The 18,939-nt window shown below is 37.5% G+C and overlaps 1 protein-coding gene across 18 annotated transcripts in view; it reads right to left on the bottom strand.

Moving 5' to 3' along the window:
- Window positions 1-18,939, bottom strand: part of LOC135093242 (mitogen-activated protein kinase kinase kinase kinase 3-like) — a 130,938-nt gene that overhangs the window by 40,125 nt on the left and 71,874 nt on the right. For all 18 annotated transcript variants that reach the window (XM_063992261.1, XM_063992262.1, XM_063992260.1 and 15 more), the window contains 6 exons: window positions 16,261-16,465; window positions 13,821-13,948; window positions 11,338-11,478; window positions 10,108-10,381; window positions 7,602-7,694; window positions 2,629-2,755 (listed from right to left, as the gene is read on the bottom strand). In XM_063992261.1, coding sequence (XP_063848331.1) covers window positions 2,629-2,755; window positions 7,602-7,694; window positions 10,108-10,381; window positions 11,338-11,478; window positions 13,821-13,948; window positions 16,261-16,465 — 968 coding nt within the window. The remainder of the gene's footprint in view (window positions 1-2,628; window positions 2,756-7,601; window positions 7,695-10,107; window positions 10,382-11,337; window positions 11,479-13,820; window positions 13,949-16,260; window positions 16,466-18,939) is intronic.

Raw genomic sequence — 18,939 nt, 5'->3', positions numbered from 1 at the left:
ACACACACACACCTCACCTGCGCTATGCTTACATTTTTGGTGACCATTTCATACAGAAGGTAGATGGACACCTGTACTACTTTTGATCAGACTTTAAAATCAATGCTTCAGATGAACAACATACCTCCACCTAAGAACTAATGTATGTATATAGTGGGTCTAAATTGTCATAAAAGGAAAATTCTAAGTGGATTATGAGTGACTGGAATCAATCAGAATCAATCTAACATGTTCTGTTATTTCCACATCATGCACCATGGCTGGTCCCAATTATGCTTGGGCAATCTTGATTGGTTGACTGTGTATAAAGATATTTCTAAGAGCTTGGTAAGTTTATAACCCCAAGCAGTTGCTGGCCATACAGGGATGTCTTAAAAATCAATCTGCAAGTTTGTGATATATAACTGATACTTCCCTCAAGTTAAAATACACAAATAATTAATCACAAAGCTGAAGATGAGGATGCTTACAAATGACAGAGTGAAGACAGGCCATAAAGAAGCAAGGAGGGGGGGGAGAGAGAAAAAAAAAAAAAAAATTAATTAAATTAAATTAAGAATACAGGGTTTGATGCTCTAACAGGAGCATTCACAGTACTGGAGTTGGTGCTACATACTGCCAGAAATTCTAATTCCTGATGTGTTGTTATAGAAAGCTCATATTTGAGTGTTTTTTTTTTCACAAAAATATTATGTATATATTTTTATAACTCATTTCAGGTCCCCCTCCTATTTAATAATAATAAAAAAAGTGTGTGTATATATATATATATATATATATATATATATATATATATATATATATATATATATATATATATATATATATATAATGCCTCACAATGAAGCAATGAGGATCTATAATGTGGGCTATATATAACAAGGAATGAATATTTATTGAGTTTACACATATCTATAAATATGAGTAATTCTTTATTTATACAGTGGAACCTAGGTCTTCAAACTTAATTCGTTCCTGAATGTTGTTCGAAATCTGAAATGTTAAAAAACCAAAACTATTTTCCCCATATGAATCGATGTAAAATAAATTAATCTGTTCTCAGATACTGGTCCACTATGTCTTAGCAGGTAATGACCAATGCTCCCACTGCTAAGATGGCTGTTCCACAAACTCTCAGAAATTTTCTTATCCAGAGAGGCTGCATTGAATGAACTTCATGGCACAGAACTCATCAAAAGACGTTGTTTAGAATACTGTTCGAAATCCGAAATGTTCGAAAACTCAAACTACTTTTCCCCACATGAACCAATGTAAAAATAGATTCATTTGTTCTCAGACACCGGTCCACCATGTCTTAGTGGGTAATGACCGACGCTCCCATTGTTAAGATCGCCGCTCCACAACATCTCTAGCTTAGAAATTTTTTTATCCAGATAAGATATTGTTTAGACCATGCAGGCATTCTCTTTGTCACCAATCAAGTGAGAGAAGCCTTACAGAGTGACACAGAGAAGAACAACCCACTCACTGCCAAAATGAAGGTGATCATAACACTTAAGACATCTCGCTGCTGGAAAAAGCTACTTGGAAAATGCAGTTGTGGAGTAGTGATGGCATTGTGGGTCATGGAGAGACCCACAGGTGGCTTGGGATTACTCCTGTTTGTTTACATCAAGGAACTCCTTCAGCAGGATCACATTTAACTTATTTTAAAGACTGAATTACTGTCTTACCCTCTGTGTCTCTCCAAATATATAAAAATGGGGGAAATATTTATAGAAACTATAAATTAGTAACAAATGGCAGCTTTTGCTACATCTTGTAGTATTTGAAATCAAGTAGCTTTGTTTGAAAACCGAAGTATGGTACAGCAACCAAAGCAATTATGTTTTTTCTTTTTTGTTCGAAAACTAAGTTGTTCAGAAAGGGAGACATTTGGTAACCAAGGTTCCACTTTATTAGTATTCTTCCTTATGTGAACTCACAACTTCGTAAAGCCTTAGATGTACATATCAAGTCATATTACCCAATTTATCTGCTGCTAAATAATGTGGGATACAGTCTACATCTTGGTCTACACTCCAGAGCTCCAGACTGCCAGATACACTTCACTATCACTTGCTATACGTGTGCTGTGGCTGACTGCAAATGAGACTAAGAGAGATGAGAACAAGAAGAATAGTAGTATATGTAAGAGGATCAGTTAAGTTTCCACATGCAAAGAATGAACCAAAAAAGAACGTGATTTTGTTTTGGTTCTGCAAGACTGTCGTATCTCACAACCAGCAACAATCAGCTGTTTATTTTCTTTTTCTTATTCACTTAGCTAGCAAACTATTTAAATATAAGTATACATAAAGAAATATTCATAGATAGATTACAAAAATATGTATGTAACATTTTTGTGAGAGAAAAAAAATAAAAAAAATAAAAAATATGAGCTTCCTGAAAAAGTCAACAGCAGCACATCACAAATTAAAATTTCTGGCAGTATGTAGCATTTACACCCCCTACAATGTGAACACTCCTATTAAGAAGAGAAATGGCTGCATGTGAGAAAGCTTCCAAGCTTCAACAGCTCCTGCAACAATACTTTGAATATCACATAATTTCACACTATTAAATGGAAATCTTGCACTAGAAAAGCTCTATAATCTTATCACATACCTGTCTGAGCCTAGTAATCTGAAGACTCTGGAGTTATCTATGATCTCTTGAGTTATCTCTCCATTTTTAAAGCTGCGGCCCTGCATACCATGCTCGTGAAATGCCAAAACACTATCCGTTAAGCACACTGAAAAAGATAATTAATTGCAGAAATTAATTATATATATATATATATATATATATATATATATATATATATATATATATATATATATATATATATATATATATATATATATATATAAAATTTTAATCATTATTTTTTCATCTTGATGGTTTCCCATCTTTAGTGTGATACAGACCACATTTCTATTGTCTTGCAACAAAGATTGATACATTATTAAACTCCACACAGACTGAACTGGAAAGCAAGATTATTTGCCCTCAATCTTGCCCTCCACACACACACACACACACACACATACATACATACACATATATATGAGGGCTGCTAGCCTCCTGTTCCTACTGAGTTGTACTCCTGAACTTGGATTACACACATACACACACATATACATGAGGGCTGCTAGCCTTTTGTTCCTAATGAGATGTACTCCTGAACTTGGATGCAACCTGTTTCTAATCTTTACTACCTGAGCAAAAATGTCTCGAATGTGAAGACTAGCTTCACCTATCACTACCAAGGAAAAGAATTGAATCCTAAGTCTCTTACTTGCAAGCTAAGTGTGTCACAGAACTGTCACAAGTGCACCCACCTCACTTTGGACAAGAAGCTGGAAATTATACTAATTCATATTAAGCTGAAGAGAAGACAGTGATAGGAGGGCCTTTAAGGTAAACCAGTCAACCATCCACATTATATTTTTGGTGACAAAACATTATCAATAATGGACTCAGAATGGGGACTTTGGGTGGGGGTACAAAAGGAAACTGGCGGTTTCAAGAGTCCAAACAAGATAATTCTCTAACATGACAGCCTTGCAGAAGATAATCATCACATTATGGGGCAACCAACTACAATTTTTTTCTGGTCTTTTCTGTAATACGCCTCATATTTTCCTCACTTTCCTAACTCCTGTCAACCATGCACTTCTTTTCTTCTTCCCAAATTTTATCGCTTTCGCCCAGGATTGACATTAAACCACCCCCCCCCAAAAAAAAAACACAAAAAACAGCCTAAGTGGGTTTTTTTTTATATTTTACATATCAGAATTTATTTCTATATCATACTGATAAATAAGGTCTATACCTGTACATATACATACAAAATGTAAAAGTAGTCAAGCCTGGCCCATTCATTTCCTGTCCAGTACAAGTTAACAGGCTTTGTCTAACCAGACCAGCCTGTATCAGCATGACCTAAACAAGTGTCTGTTCTTCATTAACAGCAAGTGTCAGAATCTTTCAAGATCTAACTCCCCTCATGACTTCTGGCACCTAGCCAAAAACATCTTCAATAACTTTGCTTCTTCATCTTTCCCTCCTTTATTTCAACCTGATGGCACCAATGCAATCTCTATTTCTAAAGCTGAACTCTTCACTCAAACCTATGCTAAAAACTCTACCTTGGATGATTCAGGGCCTGTTCCTCCCTCTCTTACACCCTCTGACTACATCATGCTACCCATTAAAATCCTTCACAGTGATGTTTTCCATGCCCTCACTGGCCTAAACTCTCATAAGGCTTATGGACTTGATGGGGTACCTCCTATTGTTACCCAAAACTGTGCCTCTGTGCTTGCACCATGCCTAGTCAAACTCTTCAAACTCTGTCTATCATCATCTACTTTTCATTCTTGATGGAAGTTTGCCTTAATTCACCCTGTTCCTAAAAGAGGGTGACCATTCTAGTCTCTCAAACTACTGTCCTATTGCCTTTTCTGCCTTTCAAAAGTTTTGAATCTATCCTCAACAGGAAGATTCTTAAAAATCTACCACTACACAACCTTCTTTCTGATTGCCAGTATGGGTTCTGTCAAACCCACTCTACTGGTGATCTTTTGGCTTTCCTTACTGAGTCTTAGTCATCCTCTTTTATGGATTTTAGTGAAACTTTTGCTGTTCCCTTAGACACATCAAAAGCTTTTAATAAAGTCTGGCACAAAGCTTTGATTTCCAAACTACCCTCCTACAGCTTTTATCCTTCTCTCTGTAACTTCATCTCAGGTTTCCTTTCTGACCGTTCTTTTGCTGCTGTGGTAGACTGTCACTGTTCTTCTCCTAGATCTATTAACAGTGGTGTTCCTCAGGGTTCTATCCTGTCACCTACTCTCTTCCTATTATTCATCAATGATCTTTCTAAACCTAACTTCTTGTCCTATCCACTCCTACATTGATGATACCACCCTGCACTTTTCCATGTCTTTTTGTAGACATCCAACCCTTCAGGAAGTAAAGAGTTCTCGCAGGGAAGCTACGGAACGCCTGACTTCTTATCTCTCTAAAATTTCTGATTGGAGTAGAGTATATACTTAGTATTGTTCAATGCCTCAAAACTCAATTCCTCCATCTATCAACTCAACACAACCTTCCAGATAACTATCCCCTCTTCCACACTGAACATCCTCAGTCTGTCCTTTACTTATAATCTAAACTGGAAACTTCACATCTCATCTCTAGCTAAAACAGTTTCTGTGAAGTTAGGTGTTCTGAGGCATCTCCAGTTTTTCTCACCCCCCCTCCCCCACCAGCTGCTAACTCTGTACAGGGATTTTATCAATCCATGTATGGAGTATACTTCACATATATGGGGGGTTCCACTCATACTGCTCTTTTAGACAGGGTGGAATCCAAAGCTTTTCATCTTATCAACTCCTCTCCTCTAACTGACTGTCTTCAGCCTCTCTCTCATTGCCACAATGTTGCATCTTTTGCTATCTTCTACCACTGTTTTTATGCCAACCAGTCTTCCAATCTTGCTAACTGCATGCTTCCCATCCTCCCGTGGCCTCGCTGCACAAGACTTTCTTCTTTCTCTCACCCCTATTCTGTCCACCTCTCTAATGCAAAAGTTAACCAGTATTCCCAATCATTCATCCCTTTCTCTAGTAAACTCTGGAACTCCCTGCCTGCTTCTGTATTTCTACCTTCCTATGATTTGAATTCTTTCAAGAGCGAGGTTTCAAGACACTTATCCTGTAATTTCTGACTACTGCTTTTGACTCTGTTCAGGGAGTGGCACCTCAGTGGGTCTTTTTTATTATAATTCTGTTGCTCTTGGCTTTCTTATTTAAACTGATTTACATACAAATATGAGGAATAAGCCAAAAAAATAAATATAACCCCCCAAAAAACAATAGCTCCCTAAAAAACAATAAAACCCAATGCTTTTTTTTTTTTAAACCCAGGTTTTTTCCAACCCTGCTTTCATCCCCTTCTTCCTTCCATTACAGTACTCATCACAGCATTATGCCAGGTGAGGGTCTAGCATAATGCTGTGACAAAAAGTAATGACCTATCATACACGGAGGGTCTGAGTTTTGTCAATGCATTATGCCTGGTAGCAGTCATTAAACTGACTTCACCGCCTCCTGTTGCACAACACAGAGACATCTCAGTGCTCTTGTGGCTTCCATGGTGAGAGAGAGTGTTATACTTCTGTCTCTCACACCTCCCTAATCTTTTGTCAGGTGTTCCCATTGGTTTTGGGGCTATACCTGTTTGATTATGCATAAAAAAGTCTTTAATGCCTAAGAGTATTGCACAGATCAGAGATTTTCACAAAACTGAGCACCAAACAAAAGGAACAATCAAGTGTTAGTGTGTGTGGCTGTTCTGTAAGGAACTGAGTGCAACGTTTCAAAGCTGGCAGGAGTGTAGATTTACCATCTGCAAAACCTTCACCTCGGCCCTTGAAGAATATATCTCTTTGCACCATAACTGTGATAAAGAAATAGTTAGAGTGTACACCTAAGATAAAAGCTAGAGAATTGAAAGAAAAGAACCCACATCATCGCTTGAACATATCTATAAGAACTGTTAAGACGTGTCAGAATTGGGCTAAAAAAAGATCACCGTCAGGTTAAGAAACCAATCTCATCCAAGTTAGAGAAAAAACATAGGCTGGATTTTGCAAAGAAACACCTTCAATGGGCTCCTCAACGGTGGTGCGAGTTACTTTGGAGAGTTGAAGCAACCCTCACTATCACCTGTAACCGTGGGGAACATGTGTACTGGCCCAGAGGTAGTGACCCCCTAGATCCACAGTACACCTGTGGGACCACAAAACACCAGAGTCACTAGTGGTTTCAGGGGTGTTTCAGCACTCAGTGTTGGTGAACTCATTGTTCTTCCCAAAAACCAGTATATGAACCAGTATCTGAGTTACTATGTGACAATTCACCTGAAGTGTTTGAACAGTGTGGGGCTACAGGTTTTATGCAGGATGGTGCACCATGTTATACCATAAAATCTGTAGTTCGGCGGCTTAAGGACTGTGAACTGAGGTTCTTTGATGACTGGCCAGACAATTTCCCAGACCTAAATCCTATTGAGACCCTCTCGTCAACAATAAAATGATGTTTACTGGGCAAGGAAATCAGTTCTATCCTGTGGTTGGAAGCTGTTGTACATAAGGCATGGAATAATTTACCTCCCCAAACCCTTAAGAATTTATGTGAGTCTTCTTACATGGCTAACAGACATGATTAAATGCAGAAGAGGCTGCACCAAGTATTAAAACTTTGTTAAGTGTGCAGTAATATATACTATAATCTTCCATGGTATGTGTCTGTGTATTTGGGAGGGGTGGCATAATACCACGACAAGCACTGTACATCCAACATACCTTTTAGAAAGTCTTAAAAACAAATAATTTGCATCCCTATCTTACATCCTCCCAATCATGATTTAATGCCTTAGTCAGTCTATTTACATTCACCTATTGTCCTATCACTACTGAATCTTTCAACTCTGCATCAATTTCTCTCTCTATTCATTCTCTTTCCAAACTTCTATCTGTCGCTTCATATAATGATGGTATGACCATGTGGTGTCTTCCTATAAGCACTTACCTATAGAGTCTATGGTGAAGTCAAAAGTGAGCTCAGATGTTTGCTTTTTCCTCTCTTTGAGTCTTCCTTGCAGATTGACCACCCTAACCACATCTGTAGAAGGAATTATCAGTGATTATAAGGTTAAGTAACAAATTTAACAATTAGCTGTAGCACATAACATATTAAAGACAAAATTAATTGATAACAATGAAAACTGACAAATGTGGAGAGTAAAATAAGTGATTAGTAATATGCATAAAGAAAGCCCTGCTAGGACATACAAGCAACCGACATTTAACCCTTAGTGTCATGCTTTGTCAGAGATATGGGTCATGTCAGGTTGCATTTTTTTGGGGGGTGAATTTTTATTTACCCTGTAAAATAAGGAAAAAAAATAACATCATTTCATATATATATATATATATATATATATATATATATATATATATATATATATATATATATATATATATATATATATATATATTATTCCCATGCCATGAATGGAAGTGTGGCTACCATACCATTTTGATTCTTGGATTTTTTTTCCTTCTCACAATATTAAACTAGGGTTGTGAAATTTTATATTTATATTTTTTTAAAGTTTTTATTCTCTCCTTTCCATACACTTTCCACAACCCTATAGTGTGCGTAATAAATAAGTACTTCCTTACATTACAAATGCCTATAAATGAGCAAGAACTGTACGTTCAACAAAATGGTTGGATGCGCATCTGGCAACACCCCAAGTCTCTAGGCCATGGTTACTATTCCTGCAGTTCTCAACGAATAGAACATACTATGAATTTTATGACTATCAGTTTTCCCTTCTGATTATTCTGAAGTCTCATTTTCTATTTCTTATGCCTCACTGATTATAGATTTGAGAAGTAACTTTCAAGGAAAAAGTAACTTAACTTTTTATCTGATGATTATTTTGAGAAACACAACAGCCCACCATGTGTAGCCAACTCCGCAAAACAATGAGAGTGCACTAAAACATTTATGACAAAAAAATTATCCCTCTCCAATACCGTAGCTTTCAATTTCATTTTATTGCTTTGATATTATATGCATGTTGATGTAGGCATCGAAAAGACAAAATAGCCCTGCATATGTTTCAGTTCCTAAAGAAATACTCCACACTGACTCCGAACCCAAAAGATAGGTATGTATATGAAAACATTCACTCCTGACTTGTCGAAATATTCTTTGTTACTGTTAGTGATAAATCTCATATACAAACAAAATTGAAGGCCATAGAATCACTCAAAAAGAAAATCTTATATATACATACTAAACATTTCCCTAAGACGTATGTATATATACATACTAAACACTGTATGAGTTAAAGAGAGGAATATGAAAAAGTAAATGGAAATCTAAAGTGCTATACCCAGGTATATTTGCACATTTGACCGTCACACAGTATGACTGGTGAAGATCTCTCTCCTCCCTATTTTACAGTCTTAGAGGCTAAAGGTGGAGTCACACAGGGCAAATTTCTCCCAGCAAACTGCCCATTTTTGCTGGTAAGACAGGCGACACAGCAAGTTTAGCGTCACACAAGGATAGGACCGTTTTTTGTTGACACCTCGTCATTCCAACAATCCCCATGCCAGCATCTCTTCACCCACTTTATTTTGCCTTAATCAATCCAAAATTATAAATTGTTATATTTGACTGAATGCTTTTTTGAATGGTTTTTGATCTGATGATGGAACAAGGACACTAGTAAATATTTCACTCCACTTGGTAACTCACATAAGCCAGCGTTGTCTCCACAGGCCCTGCCCGTGCCCTGCTGGCCATGGTCACTCTGGAGCCTCAGGGTTTGAGGTGGCAAAAGCACAAACAGGTTCTACAGCCAATACCTCAAGTACCAATTAATACTCTGGATCCACTATAGCTTAGTAATCAATTTGTGCCAAACTTTCACACTCCAGCAAAACTTAGCATGGAATTCCATCATGACATATTGTTTATCTTGCCAGTTGCAGTTGTCAAATAAGTGCTGTAAATAATTTCACACACCACACAACTAAATCACAAGCACACACTGGCACATATACTTTGTTTTTATAAGTTTTATAGATGATAATTTTACTCATAAAGTACAAAAATATATTTTTATTTCAAATGTACAGCATGCAGTATGACAGTCATGGTCATCTGATTTCAAATACTCTCAGTAAGTCCAGCACCACAGCTATTTTTCATTTTTCCTGACAGCAGAAAACGAGCTGCATGATGTCACTTGCTGCTCAGTCTGCCCAGCCAGCAGCTAAAACATGCCGCATGCTGGGAGAAATTTGCCTTGTGTGATGCTGCCTTAAGATGTTAGGAATGTATGTGAGTGTGACTGCCTGTGTGTGTGTGTGCATGATCCTACTACACCCAAATTAAAATCACATAATAAATAAAGCCAACATGGATATTTCCCAATTTTGTATCTTTTAAGATTAACATATAACTTGCAACAATATCAATGTAATTTGATGAAAACAAATAAAAATGGACTCACTTTCATAGCACACAAGGATGGCATCCTTCTCAATCTGAGTAACATTCTTTACATTCAAGTTGTGGCGTGGTACAACAGTAGCCATACCATCCATATCCTCATCTTCGTCTGGAATCCAGGTGGTACCAGTGTTTAGGTCAATGAGGCTGTGTCTCAGCTCATCATCCGATCCGAAGCTACGGTTCACATCTACACACATCAGTGGGTATTCCAGATCTGGGGTTATGACCATCTCAAAGACCCTTAATGGATGTGGCAGGTAGCACTCACTTTGCTGTGAATCAAGAAAGAAAACTGATATACATTTAGTGTGCCTGTAACCATTAATTTACATTAGCTATCTATTACTAGAATAGTGTTGAGGGCATTATATTGCTGTTGGTAAGGTTCCTAAGTGTGTGCTTTATTGCTGCCAAAAGAATGATAAATGCAAGTGTAGTTCCCTTTTATAAAGGAAAAGGGGATACACATGAATGTTCAATCTATAGGGGTTTACATTTGGTGAGTGTGGTAGGAATGGTGTTTGTAAGAGTGCTGATAAGGAGGATAAGAAAAGGAAAAGAAAATGCCATGCAAGAGGAACAGGGAGGTTTTAGAAAGGCAAGAGATTATGTAGACCAAATTTTTGCAGGAAGGTAGTTGTGTAAAGTTTTTTTGGGGGAAAGGGAAGGAAGTCTTTTTGGCATTCATGGATGGAGAAAGTATATGATAGGATTGACGGAAAAGGATTATGGGATGTTCTGAAAGTACACATTGAAATTATAAGAATGTAATGAAGAAACTATGCATTGAAATTATAAGAATGTATTGAAGAAACTATGAGAGATATAACAGATAAGTGTATAAATTAACCCAAACTGTTCTTTAGACATACTAATGGGAAGGTGAAGAAGAAGGAAGGTGCATCAAGACTGAAAGTTGAAGGAAAAATCTGTGCGGGTGCACAGGACATGGCAGAGGTTGTGAACAATAGTTTTAGATCAGTATTTACTGTGGAAGGGGAGTTTGATGCTGGAAGGGATAAGTTGGTGAGGAATATACTAAGTACAGTCCCAGCCAGTTATGAGGAAATACTTCAGATGATGGAAGAAGTTGATGTAAATAAAGAAAGCAGTCCATGCAGGGAATATTCATGACTCCAAGAAAAGTTGAATACAAGCAAATATGGAAACAGGACAATATGAGCATAGCTCTTTTCCTGTATGTCACACTTAAGTAAATATACCTCACCTTCAGCAGCATGAACTTATTCAGTGGGTCATACCACTGCATCAGGTACAATGCAGAGGTGGTGGCCCCACACAGGTACTTGTAGCCATTGTAGGGGTTACGGCCCACACAACACCGTAGCGTTCCCTTTGTGTCGGGTACCTGAAGAAAGGATGACAGGACATCATCATCAACAAACATTTGTGTATATTTCAAGTCATATAAGTTGATATTTTATCCACTACTGCAGATACACACTAAAATTACACATAATATATAGCCCATGATAATAATGGAGATTTAAACCAAAGTTTAAGAGCAACATCATCACCTTCATACTGAAAGACTCAATACATGTTTGCAAATGGCAGCCTATTCACCTAATGGTGAGCTGTCAGGCTGTATGGTCTCAATCATCCTCTTTAAACAAGAACTAGGCCTCTGAAAGTCCTCCTGGACCACTTTATTCCATTTTTCTCAGATTTCTTTCAAAAAACAAATCTCACAATTAAACTCAGACCAAAATTTTTCAATCAGCCACCAAAAATCTTCTTAACATGTTCACACTACCTCATTTTATCTCTATTAATCATCTCCCCTTCCCCAGATCTATTGTTCAGTAGTACTTGAGAACTAGGCATTCCTAGTTCCACTGAAATATAGTAAGTAGGCTTTTTTTTACTATCTAAATACCACCTTTCATTTAATGCTCACTTACAATATTTCTATTTCATCTTTTACTTCTGTAGCAAAAGATATTGTGGACAATATCTGTCCACAATATCCTTTTCATAATTCTTTATTTCTTCTTTCCTTATCTTTGAGTATTCATTTCTCTCCCTTTTATATTTTTCCCATGCCTCACTTGTTTTCCTTTCCTTCCATTTGACCTAGGCCAGATTTTTCTTCCTCCTTGCTTCCTCACGTTGTTTAGTAAAACACTCTTGCTTTTTAACCTCTTTTTTCCTTGTCTTCATTACAGATCTCCTTACACCCTCACTGTATGTGTTCATAAACTCTCCCCATTTATCTTCTATTCCAATTGCTTTGTTGAATTGATTCCATGTAATATAAGGATGAACCAAGGATGTTCTATAGATATGTGAATGGTAAAATGAAGAATAAGAAGGGGTTAAACAAAATTAAAATAAATGGTACGCATGTTGAGGAAGAAGCAGAAATTACAGAGGTTTTGAAGGACTACTTTCAAAGTGTCTTCACTGAAGAGGGAACATTTGATAAGACTATTGATGGCAGATGTAAGAGTAGAAGGACTGAGCAAGATTGAGGTAACAGTGGATGAGGTAAGAATAATGATGGAAGACTTGGATATGAGGAAGGCAAAGGGACCTGATGGAGTATCTAATTGGGTGATGAAGGAATGTAGAGATCAACTTGCACACAAAGTTTACAAACTCATAATAACTTCATTACAGGAAGGAGTGGTGCCCAAAGATTGGAAAAAAAGCCCACTGTATTTAATATTATAAAAAAAAAAAAAAAAAAAAAAAAAGCACACGGCAGTGTGTTAACGTTAACACTGATCTCTCTGATCCCTTGTTCCTTCCTAGTGACCACAGCAGAAGAACTCCCATCTCTTTTTATCCAAACATTCACTTCTGCTCATGCCACATCTCTCATACACATTTTCATTGACCTCATCCTCCAATCCTGTCATTCCACAAGTCCCCTCTCAGATGACTCATTTCTACAGTACACTTCATTCTATCTCAGCCCTGCATCAACATTTCCTACATTACCTTTAATTTCCTTCACACTCACCCATTAGAATATCATACAACCATGGAGACATAACACATTTACTCTTATGCTGATATTCTATCTAGGCTTTCCCTCCACCCCAACACAAGCACTTGTATCTCTATTAAAGGGCTGCCTACCTACTCCATAAATTCTAAGAAAATCCATAGGTTTTCCTTATCAATATGCTTTCTTGAGTCCATTAAAGTACTACCCCATTATCTTTTAGTTGCAAAAATTTTATCTACACAAAAATTTTATCTACACAACCTCTTCCTATCCTAAATCTTCCTAGTTTTCACCTACCTTCACCTCAGTCAATTCTATCAATCTCATCTTTTAATCAAGGCAGCCATTAAATTTTTCTGGCATGCCAGACAAATCTATCCTCTTTTTTATCTATTTATTCATTTATTTTCTTGAGAATGCAGTCCTGGAACAAGAGAAATGAGATGTTCTTCTATCTCTAGTTACAGCTGGACTGTAGCACCTACAATTCTCATAAATATTCTCATAATAAAGCAAACAGATGAACAGTTATAATGATTTTGGCTTCATAACTTTAGATATGAATTACAGAAAGTATGATGGTGGGAAGAAAAGTAATTTCTTTTAAAATCCCTACTTTATCCTGAAGCACTGCTTTTCACTAACATGCCCATTGCTTAAAAGTTGTGCTTTTTGGTCAGTAAGACTGAAGTGAAGTTATCAATGTGACTCATTTACACAAAATCTTTACTTACCTTTGTAGTGATTGCATATTTTCTAGGCAAAAACTTTTCCGGAATTTTGTTCATGGGAAGGGAGAACTTGTGGAGGTGTCGGTTATGGAGGCCAATCAGCTCATGACGATAGAGATATGGCCCCTTGCCTGATACCAAAGATGATAAAGAATGTTAAGATATTTGTAGTATTAGTACTGATGCAATGATCCAGCTAGCATAGATACTATGAGAAAATGAGCAGACTCAGGCTGTTATTTTCTAAGAAACAAAGTATAAATTTTGGTAGGCTGTTAATTTCTAAGAAATTAGAGTATAAATTTTAATATCAAAATTGATGACAGAAAACACATTAAATCGTTATATTTTCAAATCCATCAATCAATTAATAAATAAACAAAAATATGAATGCCTAAAATTAACAAAAATTTCAAACAGTTTAAACTACACCACAAATTTCCTCAACTACTATAGCAACAGGAATGCCTATATTCAGAAATACTTAAGTTTTTGTTTATGGTGCTACACTCACTACTCATTTGTTATTTTGTAAGATCTTTCATACATATACAGTTCCAACTAGTAGTCTGACAAAAGAAATGGATTAACACATTCGTCTGATATTAAATGAGAAGGATCTTAGCTGATGGTCCGACTCAGGAACAAGTTATGTCCTGATGATGAAACAGTCATTCAAATCCAGTGAATCAAAGACCAGTTTCAGCCTGTATGGCCCAGCAGGCTACATGTTACTCATGCACCAACAATGCAGACATAATCTCTGAAGTACAAAGCATATCCATAAAGAAAGCAAGCTCTGTAAATGATATGCTAAACTTTCAAGGAAAACATGCCAATTTCCATGTATCTGTGCCTATAATTTCTCATTTTAGCAAGCAATTTCACCTCTGCAACTGTTGGAAGCATTTCATTTCTACTGCTGGAAAGAAAAAAAATGCAAAAACAACAATAATAATAATTATTATTTTAATAATGATAATAATAATAATAACAATAATAATAATAATAATAATAATAATAATAATGACAATAATAATAATAATAATAATAATAATAATAATAATAATAATAATAATAATAATAATAATAAAATAAATAAAAGCAATAACAACAATAACAATGACACTAATAACAATAATAGTCTATCTATTTACCAGGATGGCAATTCCACGCAGGGTGACCCAGACAAAGCACCAAATACTCATACACATATCATTCACAATCTTAGCCTCTTAGGCCACTGGTAGAAAGGGATAGTCTTATGGACCAGTCCACTGCACCCCAGGAGCTTTGGTGCAGCACTGCTGGCCACATACTTGTACTTCTGCATCAAGGCCTATGCATAAACTGGTTTACCCCTGCCTGTCCAAAATGAGACCATTCTGTACCCTGTATCTACTCCTTATCTACTCCTTTGACCACAGCAAACGCAGGATACTTCCTATGGAGTACTCTGCACTCTTTTTGGCTTCATATACCAATATGTCCCACCAGATGTCCCCACATCCCCTCCCAAGGATTGACATGACCATGTTATTTCACCATTTTTCCAGATGCTGTCACACAGAACTTCTTTGCTCTTGTCTTGATGAATTGACCACATGAACAGTTTTCCATTGCTCCTCATTCCATGCTAGGTATTTCTTGCAAAATTTGGTTCTCTTGTCTTTCTGTATAACAATTAACAGTGGCTTTTTGCAGGCACAATAACTCTTGTATCCCAAGTCATCATGTAGCATCTGGTGGACACTGCTCAGAGATATACCTCCCAGTAATTGTTAGTTTTTCACCTTTAATTCTCATGCCGTCAGCCTTGGATCCTTTACAACTTGGCAGGAAATAAGTGCACGGGTCTTCAAGGTTGTCTTATGAAGCCTCCCAGACTTGGGAACTGAGGTGAGTGCATCTGCCTCCCCACCATCCTTGAAACTTTTCACGAAGCGCTAGACTGTCCTCAGCTGTTCTCCTGTTTGATGTGCTATAAATGGAAGATCATGGGCAGCTTTGTGTAAGGTTACTACCTCCTTTTCTTGATCCTTACCAATGACCACTTTGGGCAAGTTGAGAGGGTGGTAGGAAGCAAAATAAAGGCTCAATTTGGCTCCACCTAGGGATATCAGGCAAACATAATATTCTCTCTTTATCGCAACCAAGCGGCTACTGAGTCCGAGTACCACTGGCTTACCACAGGCAGTAGAGTGTGTAAGGGTTGCCAGCTACTTATGTAAATGTGTCAGACAAACACTCTTCAAGGAATGAAGTTGTGAGCCTCCTCTTAATGCGAAAAGAAATGTCATTGTCACTTTGGCGACAAAACTTTCCATGCGTACTATAGAGCTACTACCCATTCACACATCAGGCCAAATAAGATTTTGGTAGGATCTAGTTTCCAGTCTAATATCACAAGCAGAGAGAAAAGTTATAATGTATATTAGTTCACCTGATATAGTCATGAGCACATCCTTGATGACAAACATCCACGTAGTCCTAGTTGGCAACAGTTGCTCCATGGTAGCCTCATGTAGCTCATTCAGGTTCAAGGTGTAGATGCCTTCCTCAGCACCAATCAGAATGTGTTGGTCACGAGTGTCTGGATGGATCCAGGAGGCTGTACAGTGAATATGAAGTGGACATCCATTGAAAACCTGAAATAGAAAGAAAAGCAAAACTAAGCATGCTTTGAATTTGCATGTATCTAAAATAGTATTTCATGCTATTCTTTAAATGTTTTGAGTTTTTACATCAAATACCCTTCCCACTTTACTCTCACATACAGAATAATTTGTTGATTTGGGATACACAAGATACTAGAGGATATGGAAAGAGGCTAAAGAAGAGTGCTTGTAGAAGAGACATCAAAATAGTATAGTTTCCCATATAGAAGTATAGATGTATGGAGCAGTCTGGATAAGGAGATACTAAATGCAAAAAAATATACATGATTCAAGGCAAAGTTGAATTTTAAAAGATATGGAGATGGGATAGTAGAAGCATAGCTCTTTTTCCATAAAACATAACTAAATGAATATAAATATAATAAATATAAACACACACACACACACACACACACACACACACACACACACACACGCACACACACACACACACACGAGCAGAATTAATCAAGTGACACCAGGCCCACTAAAACATTTATTCACCCCCACAAATACTACGAGAAGAAACTATTGACTATGAAGGCTTCTCGGATACTGGTAGAAGGATTGGTCTCATAGAAGAACTGTTAAAAGGTTTGTTTAAGTCAGGTTAATGAACTGGAAAAGTTTTTTTTTTTTCTTGTGTAGGAAGGACACCATCCATGGGCAATAAAAAACTAATGAGAAAAAAAAAAAAAAAAAAGCCTACTGAGATGCCGGTCCCGAATGGGGTCCGAAGTGGTGGTCAAAAATTGAAAGATAAGTGTCTTAAAACCTCCCTCTTGAAGGAATTCAAGTCATAGGAAGGTGGAAATACAGAAGCAGGCAGGGAGTTCTAGAGTTTACCAGAGAAGGGGATGAATGATTGGGAATACTGGTTAACTCTTGCATTAGAGAGGTGGACAGAATAGGGGTGAGAGAAAGAAAAGTCTTGTGCAGTGAGGCCACAGGAGGGGAGGCATGCAGTTATCAAGATCAGAAGAGCAGTTAGCATGAAAATAGCAGTAGAAGATAGCATGAGATGCAACATTACAGCGATGAGAAAGAGGCTGAAGACAGTTAGAGGACAGGAGTTGATGAGACGAAAAGCTTTTGATTCCACCCTGTCTAAAAGAGCGGCATGAGTGGAACCCCTCAGACATGTGAAGCATACTCCGTACATGGATAGCTAAGACCCTTGTGCAGAGTTAGCAGCTGCAGGGGTGAGAAAAACTGGCAGAGATGTCTCAGAAAGCCTAACTTCAAAGAAGCTGTTTTAGCTAGAGATGAGATGTGAAATTTCCAGTTTAGATTATAAGAAAAGGACAGACCGAGGATGTTTAGTGTAGAAGAGGAGGCCAGTTGAGTGTCAGTGAAGAAGAGGGGATAGTTGTCTGGAAGGCTGTGTCAAGTTGATAGATGGAGGAATTGAGTTTTTGAGGCAATGAACAATACTAAGTTTGCTATGCCCCAATCAGAAATTATAAAAAGATCAGAAGTCAGGCGTTCTGTGGCTTCCCTGCGTGAACTGTTTACTTCCTGAAAGGTTGGACGTCTGTGAAAAGACGTGGAAAAATGCAGGGTGGTATCATCAGCGTAGAAGTGGATAGGGCAAGAAGTTTGGTTTAAAAGATCATTGATGAATAATAGGAAGAGTGGGGGTGACAGGACAGAACCCTGAGGAACACCAATGTTAAAAGATTTAGCAGAAGAACAGTGACCATCTACCACAGCAGCAATAGAATGGTCAGAAAGGAAACTTGAGATGAAGTTACAGAGAGAAGAGTAGAAACTGTAGGAGGGTAGTTTGTAAATCAAAGCTTTGTGCCAGACTCTATCAAAAGCTTTTGATATGTCTAAGGCAAGACTCAGAAAGGAAAGCCAGAAGATCACCACTAGAGCGGCCTTGACAGAACCCATACTGGCGATCAGATAGAAGGTTGTGAAGTGATAGATGTTTAAGAATCTTCCTGTTGAGAATAGATTTAAAAACTTTAGAAAGGCAGGAAATTAAAGCAATAGGACAGTAGTTTGAGGGATTAGAATGATCACCCTTTTAAGGAACAGGCTGAATGTAGGCAAACTTCCAGCAAGAAGGAAAGGTAGATGTTGACAGATGAAGTTGAAAGAGTTTGACTAAGCAAGGTGCAAGAATGGAGGTGCAGTTTCAGAGAACAATAGGAAGGACCCCATCAGGTCCATAAGCCTTCTGAGGGTTTAGGCCAGTGAGGGCATGGAAAACATCATTGCGAAGAATTTTAATAAGTAGCATGAAGTAGTCAGAGTGTGGAGAGGGAGGAACAAGCCCTGAATCGTCCAAGGTAGAGTTTTTAGAAAAGGTCTGAGCGAAGAGTTCAGTTTTAGAGAAAGATGTGATAGCAGTGGTGCCATCTGGTTGAGATAAAGGAGGGAAAGAAGAAGCAAAGTTATTGGAGATGTTTTTGGCTAGATGCCAGAAGTCACAAGGGGAGTTAGATGAAAGATTT

This window comes from Scylla paramamosain, chromosome 42 (assembly GCF_035594125.1).
Source record: "Scylla paramamosain isolate STU-SP2022 chromosome 42, ASM3559412v1, whole genome shotgun sequence".
NCBI lineage: Eukaryota > Metazoa > Arthropoda > Malacostraca > Decapoda > Portunidae > Scylla > Scylla paramamosain.
This window is presented reverse-complemented; position numbering and strand designations above follow the sequence as displayed.